Source organism: Corylus avellana, chromosome ca5 (genome assembly GCF_901000735.1).
Source record: "Corylus avellana chromosome ca5, CavTom2PMs-1.0".
In the NCBI taxonomy this organism is placed as follows: domain Eukaryota; kingdom Viridiplantae; phylum Streptophyta; class Magnoliopsida; order Fagales; family Betulaceae; genus Corylus; species Corylus avellana.
In genome coordinates this window covers 35,922,265-35,936,225 of record NC_081545.1, presented here as the reverse complement: position 1 = coordinate 35,936,225, position 13,961 = coordinate 35,922,265, and the positions used below count along the sequence as shown (strand labels likewise).

General features: G+C 37.4%; 2 protein-coding genes across 2 annotated transcripts; both read right to left on the bottom strand.

Moving 5' to 3' along the window:
• Nucleotides 1–5,447: 5,447 nt before the first annotated feature.
• LOC132181283 (large ribosomal subunit protein eL27) lies at nt 5,448–6,157 on the bottom strand. Its single transcript, XM_059594430.1, has one exon. The coding sequence runs from the start codon at nt 6,093–6,095 to the stop codon at nt 5,688–5,690; it is 408 nt and encodes a 135-aa protein (XP_059450413.1). The 5' UTR covers nt 6,096–6,157; the 3' UTR covers nt 5,448–5,687.
• Nucleotides 6,158–11,256: 5,099 nt separating this feature from the next.
• LOC132180810 (transcription factor TCP20) lies at nt 11,257–13,128 on the bottom strand. The gene is made up of 2 exons (XM_059593772.1): nt 11,827–13,128; nt 11,257–11,727 (listed from the first exon to the last, which is right to left on the bottom strand). Exon 1 carries the CDS (start codon nt 12,946–12,948, stop codon nt 12,049–12,051), a length of 900 nt encoding a protein of 299 aa, XP_059449755.1. The 5' UTR covers nt 12,949–13,128; the 3' UTR covers nt 11,257–11,727; nt 11,827–12,048.
• Between the last annotated feature and the right edge of the window lie 833 nt (nt 13,129–13,961).

The following is a 13,961-nucleotide window of genomic DNA, read 5'->3' as shown; positions in this document are numbered from 1 at the left end:
ATGTATAACGTTACAATCTATCGGATTGTTGTTTTAGTCGTAGCCAAATACACAGAGAACGTTCAATTATATGATATCATATTGATTGTATGATGGGACTCAACTAACCATAGTTGGAGACTCGTCGGGGTTTGCTGATGAAGGGTGAGTTGCTCTTTAGAAAATGAGCAAGCGCCTCATTTTTTTTTTTTTAAAATAATGGTGGTCTGTAATGATTCATGAAATGATTGGATGCGCGTCATCTTCTTATGTGGAGCATCCACTAATGGAATATAAGATATTAACTTGGTAAGGTATTATCCATTGATATGGTACAAGCTTAAGTAGGCGTTGCACCAAATTATGACTCTAGCATGTTATGATTGTAATGTGATACTATGCCGTATTCCATGCTCATTGGGAGTTAGGATGAAATCATCGGTAATTATTTTTTATGTCATACTCATAGCGTTCTATTTTTTTTTTTTTAAAAAAAAAATATGGAACTTCAATTGATAAAATTTTATGAGCATAAAATTTTTACATCACAGAGCATATAACTCTGAAAATCATAACCAAAAGTTATGAAGGTTACAGAGTCATAAAAATGACTTCAAGCTTCTGCTAACTCATATACAATTATATTTAAGGAACATATTTGTTTTGTGCAGATTAGATCTAGGACATATGTAACCTAAATACAAAACAAAAATAAAAAAAACCACTAGAAACTAAAAAACCAGCCGTGAGAGTTGAGCTCCTATATCGATCTACTCCATCCTCAACTTGAAGTCAGGACAACAAATCTATCCTCAACCCGAAGGCCAGGGCAAACAAAATAAAAAACAAAAAACAAAAACGTCACAAGTAGTAGCGGAGGAGCACGGTATAGTAAACATCCCTTTGAAAGACACGCCTTGGCTGAAGAAGACAATCAGATCTACAAATTAGATTTAAAGCAATCCACCAGAAACGGAGACCGGTAGAGCCTACATAGAAGACACCAAGCACTGCTACCGTGAAAGGGAAAGAGGGAAGATCTAAATCTAAATCTCCCCTCCTCTTGAAATTCTTCTTGATATTGTATAAAAGAAAAAGAGAGAAAATATCCTAACACGTGGACTAAGATTCATAGCGTTCTATTAGCAACTGTTGCATTGGCATTTTAGCTCTCATGGTCTTATAATTGGATGCACGATTTGTGTTAGGTCAATTCGGGCCAAATTGTGAGCCCCTGAGTGCACATTATTGACCTAGGTTGACTGAACAGACGTATGGTATATCAATATTATGAGAAAAAAAAAAGAAAAAAGGTTTTACGTTTAGTACCGTTACTTTGATTTGTTTGTGTTTTAGAATAAATAAAATTAATAATAAAAAGGTTAAAACAAGGAGAATCCAAAAGATTCCAAGCATTGAGTTAGGCAATTGGACTTTTGGAGACTAACCAATAAATGGGTCCAATTACTATACTCTGTCATGTGTGTGGATTATCAAAGCCTTGTGGGATGGGTAGGAACTTGCTGAATTTAATATTGTTACTGGATAATGTGGGTTTTGTGGAACAGAAAATTCTATCAAATCAAATCCAAATGGAGCGTGATTCTTTTGTATTTTCTCAAAACGGTGGGTCAGTGTTCCTTCTCATTGTTGTTAGTTAATTAATTACTTGGATAAGATACCAAAACGCTTGAAAGATTCCAAATTATCTTTTATTTTTATTATATAAATATATCCAATAATTAAATTCGCAAACACAGTTTAAGATCGAAATTGACCAAATTACATTAACCTTGAGCTTATCTGTCTGTTTTGAGTACGCAAATCCTCTTGGAAAGGAGAAGATTGCTCGGCGTTTGGACGGTAGCGTTTAACTCATTTTAGCACTGTAATTTCTTCAAAACAACATGTCAAAATCCAAAGCTTGAAGTTGTGAGGGAAACACATCGTCCCTTCTAGAAGCATCAATATAAATGCTTTCGTGGGGAGCATGGCAAAAGAAGGAAGTTTTGGTCGAGGGTTCAAGTTTTGACTTGAAGAATGCAATAGTCAGCTGATATTGTAGTTGAAACAATGCCGTTTCAACTACAGTGCCGAACCCTTCTCTTAGCAAACCTAGCTAATAGGAGCGGCATTGTTCGGACTGCAATTGCAGATTTTAGTCAACGTACTTGGAAATTAATAATGTTGCTTTAAAAAGAGCAGCCAACCTAAAATGAGCTGGCAAATGAAGAGACCACACCCGAAAAGCTAATAATTTCCATCCAATCAAAGTGGAAATGGTCAGACATGGTACGAAGGAGCGGGAGCGGGAGGGAGTGTTAGATAACAAGGCAATAATTTATGTCTACTGTAGAAGATCCATACTATAGTTGGCTCTTCCATTTCCCTTTTCTGTATTGCTTTCTTTTTTTTTTTCTTTTTTCTTTTTTAAAAGAAAAAAGAAAAAAAAGGTAAAGATCCTAACTATAAGGTTAGGCACGGGAGTTTTTGTGTCTTGTTCCTTTTTGAATTGGAACAGAATTCGTTAGGTTTGGATTCTTTGAAATATATCTCAGTGTCTCTGGCCTTGTTTGTCAAATAATTTTGCCTAATTTTCTCAAAAAATAAAAAAAAAGTTTTGCCTAATGTAATAAAAAATTATTAATGTGATATAAAGTATTGAATTTTTAGTATGGAAGAGTGAAGTATTACTATGGATCCAATTTCAATTAGAACTTGACTTAACCCAAACATAGTATGACCATGTCACTCTAGGTAGTAACCAGCGTTCAAAGTCTTGCTAAGAAAAAAGGAGAGATTAGTCATGAAAGGCTATGAAGTGGGAGGTGTGGCGGCCGTTTCCATCTCCGATGCCTAAGAATTTATGGAGAGTAAATAGAGACTTCACAGTGTCTTTAGTGGCCGGATTGAGTTAGAACTTTCTAGCTGTTGAAATATAAATCACATGTATCTTTATGCGTTTACTGAGTTCACGCCTATGCCCTTTGGCTTAGTCTTTAGAGCATCAGTAACTTTTTTCTTTGTGGACTTTGGATTCCTAGAATAACAACTGTCTCGAGCCTTTTTTTCTTCTTTTTTTTTTCCCTAGTGAGTACAACCAAAAGGGAAGGGTTACCCATTACTTCATCTTAGGCTTTCTTCCACTCTCTTTTTATAAAGAATAGAGAAATTTAAAATTTGATCCCTCAGAAGGACCTTGGAGGAGAACAAACTCGGGCTTGAAAGGAACCATGGGCTTGTCTAAATCTCTATGAAATGGATGCTGAAAAATTAGCAACATAAGAAACAGTCAATTGAGACCTCAATCCCAATTGTTTTTAGAGTGACTGGCCATCCCAAATCATGGTTTTTGGGGCAGTATCACCACCCCTAGGTGTGGTCGATGAGGCCCAAAATATATTAGGGGTTTGGCCACTAGACCACACAGATTACAGATAGTTCAATCATTCCTTGGAGGTGGCTGAACTGTCACCAAAAGCATGTTTTGGAATGGTTAGCCACCCCCAACCCTGAGGGTGGCTGGACTCATCCAAAAGCTTGTTCTTGAGGGTGCTCTGACCACTTCCAACCTGTTTTGACTTGAGTGGGTGGTCACTGGTCTGACCACCCCCAACATATTTTGGGGTAGTCAATCGCATCCTGCATTGACGGTGTGCTTTTTTGTCCTCTCATTGTGATGACATGGTTTCATTATGAGTCAACTACGAATTGCAAACTCCTGCTCAATTTAGGCCATCAACACCCTAATCATACAACACTCACAAGGCCATCATCCATCACTCAACGCTTACACATTAACCGTTAATAAAAACATCATCATACACCACCGGTTAATATTTAAGAGTACATGAGGCATTCTACGGCAAAAGTTTCATTAACTAAAAGACGACAGGAAAAGGTCATAACTAAAGCTCTGGAATAGGAGAATCAACAGCACCTCATCCTACTTACTCAAAGGAAAATTGACTTATCAACAAATAAATAGAACCCACAAAAAAAATGAGATATTGAAGCATATAAAGGGGCCTTGAACACCTACATCATCAACTGAAACATAGCCATAGCAATATCTACGTAGGTTGATCATCAAATAGCAAAAGCAATAAATAAGCAGCAAGTAGCCTGACCATCAACTGGAACATAATCAACAGATGCCCTCTACGTTTCACAAGGGTTAACACGACAATATGATGTATACCCTGATTCTAAGGGTAGGCCTTTACTACTATGATCGAGAAAGTAGAGTAATGAAGTAAAGGGTGAGTGAAAAATCTCATTGCCAACCAAAACGTACAAAGAACAAAAATGAAAAAAGAAGCAATCTCAAGATACACAACTGGGGGCAGATGATCAAAGTAGGAATTTTTCTTTAAGGTAAATTATCTACCATGCAGAAGTTATCATATCTGTAAGTGTTCTGATTCCATCAAGTTACATAGTGCCGTATAACACCATCTGAAAGAGTTCAAACAAGGTCGCGTGAGCAGACTGGTAAGGATGGCAACTAATTTCAAGATAAGGTTGGATCACCTAGGCCATGTTTTCACCTCTTGAGACCTTTCAAAATTAATCAAACACATACATAATCGACTACAGTAAAAAAGTCAAGTGTCAAATGGCTACATCAAAGAATCATCTAATGGAAAAATTCCAGACTCAATGTTGGATGTGGAAACAGAGAAATGGGGGTCAGGAGTAGAACATCTTGGCACTGTTGAAAGCGGCAAGCAATGCACAAGTGCAAACATAAAATATCCCAACAGCTCAAAAACCAAAATAACTTTCTCGTTGCCATATATAAAGAACCATCTACAAACCTAAGATTTAAGATCCAGACAGTCAGCCTATTTAGATAGAGCAGATTAGGGACACCGAATGTTGATGAAACACAACCAAACCTATCACTTCTATAATAATAACACCTTCTGTAAAAGTTTAATTCTGACCGATATCATTATGCAAGTGGACCATTTTAATTACTCTAAAATATGTAAAGAAATATTTAAACCCAAACTAATTTTAATAGAAGAAATCCAATTTACAGCCATAATATTCAGTTAATAAATAAGCACACTTCTTAAACAAAATCAACTAAATCCGCAATCGCAACACATTTTTATACACATTATCAAAAGCAGATCCACTCTCAAAACATACTACGCAAATGAGCAATCCATACACAATCCCCATCAAACAATCAAAGACCTTAATTCATAGAACCATAATACAACCCAGAAAATCATTTGCGACATTAACCGAGCTTTAAATTAAGCTCCTAAATGACCAAATCAAAGAAGAGACACAGAACATAATAAGCAAAATATAACAAAAGAAGAAAACCCAAATGCTAAATGTCCCAGCGATTTTACCCAGATCATCGGGCCAGGCTTAACACATAAGAAAGCACAACTAATTAAGAACACCCTCAAACAAAGCATAAAAAACAAACCTAGACAGCGAACAAATCAAACAAAACCCATAAAAATAGTATAATCTCAACATAGCAAAATAAATCCATCATGTATCTCATCCAAACGGGTTCACACCAGTTCATAAAACTTCATACTAAACCCAAAATTGCCACTAACGGAAAGTACTAGGATACTTGATAAAATAACAACTGTCTTGTTAAGAAGACGAAGAGAAATACAAGAAAAGACGAAACAAACAGAAATAGAACAATCTTAAAACGGCAGAGATCCTTCTCAGAACCTCAGCTTGGTAAAGAACCACCTGTTCTTCCCAGACTTGAAGCGATCCTCCAACCTCTTCTTGGTATCCTTGGCGGCGGTGACCTTCTTGTCCCTGGACTGGAGGCACTCGAGGGAGACGACATCCTTGAGGTCGACATCGAGGGTGTAACGTGTGGGCATAAGGTGCTGGTAGTTTACGAGCTTCACAAAGGTTTTCACGCGGGACTTCTTGGCCGTCTTCTTGGCCGAATCCTTGCGTATGACCTTGCTCGGGTACTTGCTTATCCCCGCCACCAAACAGTGGCCGTAGGGACGGTCCCTCGTGCCCTCGTCAAAGGCCCTCACGATCACCGCCTTGCGCCCCGCATAGCGGCCCTGCAGGAGGATCACCACCTTATTTGGCTTCAGGAATTTCACCATTTTCTCGCTCTGTCTCTCGCACTTTCGCCCCCGCGATGTAAAGCCCCAAGGGAAGGCAAGATGATGCCTTTTATAATGAAACCCTAGATGTCGCTGGTTCTAGGGTTATTAGTTACTTGGGTCTTGGGCTCAAATCCCACTGGGCTTTGTTTGCTCCTGTCAAAATGGAAAGAAATTCACACTAGTGTGGATTTAAATTGTTTTATTATATATATATATATATATATATATACTGCCTTTTATGTTTGATTGTGACCATTTTAAAAATATGTATATAAAAGTGGTGAACTATTTTATTTCGTAAAAAATGGAAATTAACATGTTTTATTTGGTTATATATGAAAATTAAAGGAAAAAAAAAATCAAATAGCCCAAACAATTTATATATTGAGAAATGAAACAAACCTACGGTTTATATATAGTTTAAGAAATTGGGTTGCCATCTTATAAGGATCTTCTTGTGTTGGGCTAATTTGCTTGAGGCCAGCTCACGTTAGACTCAACTTGTTTAGGCTTTATCAACTGGGCTTGTAAACAAGCTTGCGAGCGAATAAATAAGCAAATGGGCTGGGCTGGCAAATGAAGAGACCACACCCTAAAAAGTAAAAACTAATAAATGAGATAAATCTTATAGAAAGTGGCCATTATATATGAAACTTTATATATACATTTAGATATATTAATTTTAAAATTTTAAAAACTTATAGATATTATCTATTTTATTTTAAACTGAAAGAATCCTATTCAAAGTGAGAGGGAGTGTAAGATAACAAGAAAATAATTTATGTCAACTAAGGAAGATCCTGACCATGAGGTTAGGTATTGAAGTTAAAAGTATATTATTCGGATTGAGATCTCTAGTAATTTGGGCAACATATGTAAGATAGTCCATATATGATTTACTTGTCCGAGTGGGTGATCGGGCAACTGCCTAAAGTACTAACAATTGGCCCAAATCATTGGGCTTGAAAGGCTCATCAGGCGGCATTAGAACAAGCATGGGCACAAATTAAGATTCAACAGCGCTGCAGGTTCGATGCCTGCAGGCTTGAGATGGGCCTTGGAAAATAAGATGAGCAAAATTAGTGCTTTCCAACTCTCATTCCCTGTGTTTGTTCTCCCTATAATAGCTTCTTTGTGTGGTTATGGCTTATGTGTGTTTTCTACAAAAGAAAACCGATTTTCATTTATGTAAAGATGATAGATATTACAAGTCTTTTATTTATTTATTATTTATTATTTATTTATTTTTATAAAGATGAGTTTTTATTTGTGTAGCAGGAGATTCAAAATTGGTTATTGATTACCTCATGAATAAAAACCAGCATGTTTTGGAAGATAGTCATTGTAATTGGTGATTGTTGAAATGACTTGTGTGACATTAATGGAAGCATTATGAGATAAGCGAATCAAGTACTTTCATAATATCGAGTATACACGAATGGGAATAGGATTCTCTTCTAAATAATATTCAATTAATTATATTAGAAGAGTATTTTTGTCTTTTCTCTTTTTGATAGGACAAAAATACCCTTCCAATATGACTAACTGAATATTATCTAATTAAAACGAACTGCAGATATCCTAACTTACACAGAATGAGTGTAAAAAGATTAACATAAATTTCCTCAAACTTGATCTCTAAAAGTATCATGTGTCTATTAACATGCATTTTGGCCAAAAAAAAATCACATGTTACGTGACTCTCACACCTGGCCTGAATTATTCCATGTGGGATAATTGCATATAGGCATTTATTGAGGTCACTAAATTTGTTGATGATATTACTTTTTCTTCTCACTTTTTTAGCGTGTGCCATTTATCATTACAAGTTGATGTTGGTTTTATAATGCCATGGACGCTGAGGCTAGATTGTAGGCTCACCCAAAGACCGTCTCCCCCTCTCTCTCTCTCTCTCTCTCCTCCCATATTCCAAGCGTGTCGTGTGTGTGTGGCCTTGATTGAAAATGCTTACTTCCACTCTATGTGCTCCGTTGAAATTAATGTCCGCGCCAGAAGGGCAAGGGACAATGACCCACTCATTGTCCTTTCCACATGCACGAATATGCCCGCCCTTTCAAGTATTGGATGCCACATTGTAATTTAATGGAAAAAGGGTGCCTTGTGATATTCCATGGTATGTTCTTTCCCATTTGGAAGTATCACAAGGATCAACAGCCAAGAATATTATAACATGATCTTGATTATTGGTGTCCCATTGTCCAAACACATGCTGCCACGTGTCACTTATATTTTTCATAGCAATTACAAATGTGTGAAAACATGGATAGAAAATTGGAATCCCCAAAAATCTCTCTGCTGCCCGAATTGCAGGAGATGGGGGCCCCACCTACCCTATAGAAGGCCTCCAACAATTATTTACCACAATAGCTATAAGAAAATTCATATAAGATCTGGCCGTCCAAATAAATTTTGAACTTTCCAAACCACTTACCCGAACAAGTAGATTTCATATGGAATATATCTCACAATTACCTGCTATACCAACCCACGGGCCATCATCTCAGATGTTTCCTGTATTTCAACAGTAGGTCCTTTGTACATTTATGGTGTTCACCTAAAAAGAGAGGACCATGTCTGGCTTGGAGACATCATTATACATAGGAGCAAATGCACATTTAAACCAAGCACGAGTTGGGTCCCGCATAACCCAATCAGGCAAGACCGAAAAAACGAAGAAGAAGAAAAAAGATTCAACCAAACAAGCCCTAAACTGAAAGTGAAATAATTACAGGTGAAAATGAAACAGATTCATAGCTAATGGTGATGCTGATAATGTTGAATAATAATTTCATTGCCGGACCTAATAATGTTGAATAAGCTGTAGGTGTCAAGAGAAGCGCCGGCTTTGAAATTTCTACCAGTTAAGCCAACACAAAGTGGGGGTTCAAAGCAGACCATTGTGTTTGATTGAGAAGAAAACTAAACTGAAAGTGATGGCTTCCTCAAGGTTATATGTGAGAGGAGAGAGAAACCGTGCGGTCCATGTCTTTTATAAGAGAAACATTCAAATTTAGCTCAACCATGACCAAATGATTTCTACTGCAATGGAGCTTTCAAGGTAAGAAATGTGTTAGTTTTGATTATCAAGTTTGGCCTACTTTCAGCGAAAAAATAAACGGTCAAGATTGCAAGATTGAGAGAGAACTAGGGTTATTTTTCACTGGAGGCAATCTTGATCGTCTATTTTCTTACCGGAGGATTTCTAGTGATTTTTTCACCGGAGGTAAGCCAAAACTCTTGATTAACTATCTACTGCCATGTGGACATCCTCCACATGTAAGTTTGTTTTCCAAGCAATCAGATATGAAACTGAAATTTTGTCCTAAATCATTGTTTGGGTGTTGGGTTGGGAATGTTATGGAATATGAAAAAGAAGAAAGGCTGTAAAGCATGAAAGGTTTTTTGAATATGTAAATGTTTAGGGAAAAATATCTGCTTTTTCTCATGGAATTTATGTGGGTTCGAATTGGACAGAAGTACATTTGCACCTTTCATTAAGCAGAGGGTTTTGGACCCTTTGATAATAGTAGTGGAGCTATAAAGTCAAAGTGAGAGTGACACCAAGGGTAATCTCTCTTGGTAAAGCAGATGTCCGTATCATAATATTCAACTATAGGTGCTAACACAATTATAGCAAAGGTCGCTGAATGGAGGAGAAAAAGAAGCAGAAAGAGACTCCACTGAGAAAAACTATGAGAACAGAGACATCATTGCTGACTACAGCATTGGCTGAGAGGACAGAATCAACAAAGAGTAGAATTGAAGCTTGCATGTCAACTCTACAACATCAAATTACCTGTTTTACTTCACACGTGAACTTCATAATAACACTTTTGTGAAAACATTTTGTTCAGAAAACACCTGCCAATTCTCTCTCTTTTTCTCTCTAACTATAATCTGGCAATGTGGCTTTCTTTTTTTCTTTTTTCTTTTTTGGCTGCTTTCCTACAATAATTTTCTCCAAATTCTCAATTGTTGTTACAAATTTCCCCCTTGTCCAATCTCTTTGAAGCAAAACTTGCAGAAATTTTCTAGTGAGAATGATTTCCACCCAGATAGTATTAATGATTTCTAGAAAAAGATGATTTATACATTAAAACTGTTTTCATATATGTCAATGAATCTTCAGACCGGTTAGAAAAACTAAGAACCTAAGGTGGCAAAGAGCACAGCTGAAGAGAAAAAGATATTTATCAGCTATAAAGAGCGGAGAATCTCAATAAGACGGAGAATATATTTAACCTAGGGAAGTGCTTATATCGACATTTACCTTGTTGATAGGACATTGTGATACCAGAAGGGGAGACAAATATAATGAAGGAGGAGAGCTTTTCTTATTAGAAATAAGAAAAAGAGAAAGGCATAATGATGAAGCACACATAAAGTGATGAAATTTAAGAAAATCAAACAGATTTCAATTCAAAATTCTAAACTTAGAAGAAATATCTAAACTAGAAACAATTTGATCATTCCTTCTAATGATACTTAAAAAAACACTTGCCAGAGACTCCATATAACATGATGAAGATAGTCCAAGTTACTACAAAGAAATTGCTTCCACTTGATCCTACAAGTGTGGGTGTCAGATACAAGATAAATGATCTTTCTACTAAGTGCCCATTATACGCCTTTAAATATAATCTAATATGAGCTTATTCATCAACCTTGGACTTTTAGAATTCAAAATGCTAAACTCCAATATAAACTTGAGCATTGGATCTTGTGACATGTGCCAAGGCAACATGAATGGAGAATAGGGGTATGATATTAACAAACATTTGTATTTGATGAGATGCGCTTGCAATATCAGGTATTGCAAGAGAGTATTAGGGTATCTAGCAGTTCATCTCCGAGGACCAAAAGGTGCTTGGACACTTAATGAGGCAAAACTGCGGCAACATTGGCTATCACAAACACTAATAAGGCAAGAGTCAAGATCAAGGCCCATCAACAAAATTTGAGGTTGATTATAGTATTAAAGTAATGGAGAACATCTCAGTTGCAATGACGTAAGAGGACACCATCATTCAATGTTAACGGTTTTTATCTTAAGACTTAACTGAAGTAATTAAAAGAACTATCTTGCCTCAAGACATACCTAAATCAAAACTAGAATTTAGAGTGTAGGGAACAACAAAGAGAGAAGAAAAGGATACAGCAATATTTAATATCAATCCTTGACATATTCCAAAACATGAAATTTTGAATAAAGAAGAGATGAAAAAGGATCTCGAGAGGAAATTTTCCAGAGAAAAGAAGCAACCAAAATATCTTTATAAAGAAAGTGAGATTGGTCCAAAGCTGTATATTTCTGAATAGGAAACAATAACACACAACACAAGGTAGCAAGTAAAATGAATGTAATTGGCCCTTTCTGTGCAAACCATAAGAATCTATTAGATAATTAAAATCCCTTACTAGATCTAAGAAGAAATTGGACAAGTATGACTATAAAACTTCTAATGTAACAAACAAACTGATCACCACTCCATCCAGACCTAAAGAAGAAGAAAATAATCAAAGATGCCTTACACTATAAACGACACACCTCCGAATTAAACAAGAAGTTAATCCCAAACCCAAGCAATTTGGTTGTGCACAATTCCACCTGCAAATTTTACACCAAAATCAACACTTACAACAATTAACACCTCTATGGTATATACAGAAAATATTCATCAAACAAACCATTAAAACCCAGAAGCACCTGTTTTTGGAGACTTGGGGTGGTGCAGAGGACAAAAAGAAGGGGCAAACCAAATCCAGTCCCTATTTGAATTCTCTCAGTATCTCTTTTCTCACTCTTTTTGTCTTTTTCCAAATTATACAATATAAAAACCATTACCAAAGAACTCAGCCTCTGAACAATGCTACTTCTTTCATAGTCCTCTCCAAATTTGTAGACTTTAATTGTCCCCAATGCCCAAACCTACTGTCCTGACCCTTGAGAATCATCCTTAGCAGGCGGTTGGTGCTGGTGCTGGTGCTGTTGCTGTTGCTGGTGCACTCTAGCCTGACCCATCTGCTGATAAATCTGGCTCAAGGCTTGTGGGTTCAAAACCCCAATATGACCATCCTGAGACAAGCCAAGCTCCAATCCAGGCAACTGCTGGTTACTCCCACCCAATATAGAGGTGAAACTCATAGGACCCATATTGGAAGCTGGCAAGTCAAACCCGGGAAAGCCAATTTTTTGCAGGTAATTTGAACTCTCACTGCCCAAATTTGTTGTTGATGGACCAGATGATGACTGGAACCCAAACCCACTGACCGGGGGCCATAGCCCTGTGGCCACATGGGTGGGTCTGCCTAAGTTCCCACCTACCATTGCCCAGCTGGTCCTACTCCCTGACCCAATACTGGACCCCCCTAAATCATCAATCTTTTGGTGCAATCCAGCTGAAAGAGAGGCCCCCTGCTGTGAAACAGAGCCCCCTGCCGCGGCTAAAGCTGAAGCCGGTATGGTCCCCGTGCCGGTGGCGGCTATTATCGACGGCTCAGCCTGCTGTAAAAGCCACTGTATGGTTTCCCCATCAGATTTGTGGCCCAATTCTCTGGTCAATTGGAAAATCCTTGCTGCACAGAGGGCAGGCATCCTTATCCTCCTTCCCCTGCCTTCAACTTTGGTGTGTCTGTCCTTGTTTGAGCTTCTCTTGGGGGCCAACTGCTTCTTTCCATCTTCTTTGTCAGCAATCACAATCTGAAAATCTTTGATTTCAGCAGGCTTGTTCTCACCCATGTTCGGTTGTTGTTGTTGATGTGGCTGTGGGAGGCTCAAGAAGTTGGGTACTTCTTGGGGCTGCTTTGTTGTTGAGCCCTTGGGATCCATGAACAGGGCAAAATAAGAAAAGAAAAAAAATAAAAAGCAAAAAATAAAAATAAAAAAGAAAAAGGGGTCCTCTTTGATTGAAGAAGGTGACCTGAAAAGTCCTACACTTTCATGAGTTTTCACTGTTTTTGGCAAGGAATGAGAAGACAAAACCCATAAAATATTAAAATCCCAATGTCCTCCCAATTGTCAATATTTAACGCTTGCGTTTAGTTCATTAGTTGTTTTACTCTCTCTCTCTCTCTCTCTCTCTCACCACATTTCCTTTTTCACTGTCGTGGGTTTTGACTAGTTTGAGATGAAAGCAACTTTAACTGCCAATTTCACCTCCTCAGAAACACTCATGTATACCCATTCCCACATTCCATGGACTCTCTCTCTCTCTTGCATGCTATTATTGCAACAACAATGTATGATGCCATCTCTTGCAAGGGACTCAAGTGTCCACGTAGACTATTGACCTGTCGACACATGGCAACCCATGAGTGGGTAGTGAGAGTTGCTTCTATCCCACTCTTGCCCCATCCTTCAGATATATTAAAAAACACAAACACAAAATTAAAGAAAGAAAAGTAATAATGGGATCAGCAATCACAAGATATGGGGCCCCCGATGCCTGAATACTAGATTTTAGGACAGTTTATGGGCCATCTACTGAATCCCACTTTCAATGTTAAGTGTTTTTGTATCTATTGTATAGGATCGTATGATTAGCCCATGCTTTTTTGCTACCTTCAGCTACACAAACTAGAAAATAACTTTTGTCCTATAAATTAATTACTTTCAAGAATCAATTGATCATGGGACACCGTACCTTAAGTCAATGAAACCTGCAATGGGAAGCAATAGACACCAATGACCTCGTCACACCTGGCGATGTAAGAATATTTCGATGTTTAAGTCAATAATCTATCTAAAAAGAAATATGGTAAAACTTCGAAGATTATTGTGTACGATGATCAATGAATGGAATCATCTAATACCTCTTATAGTAGCTTTTACGTCATAGGCTA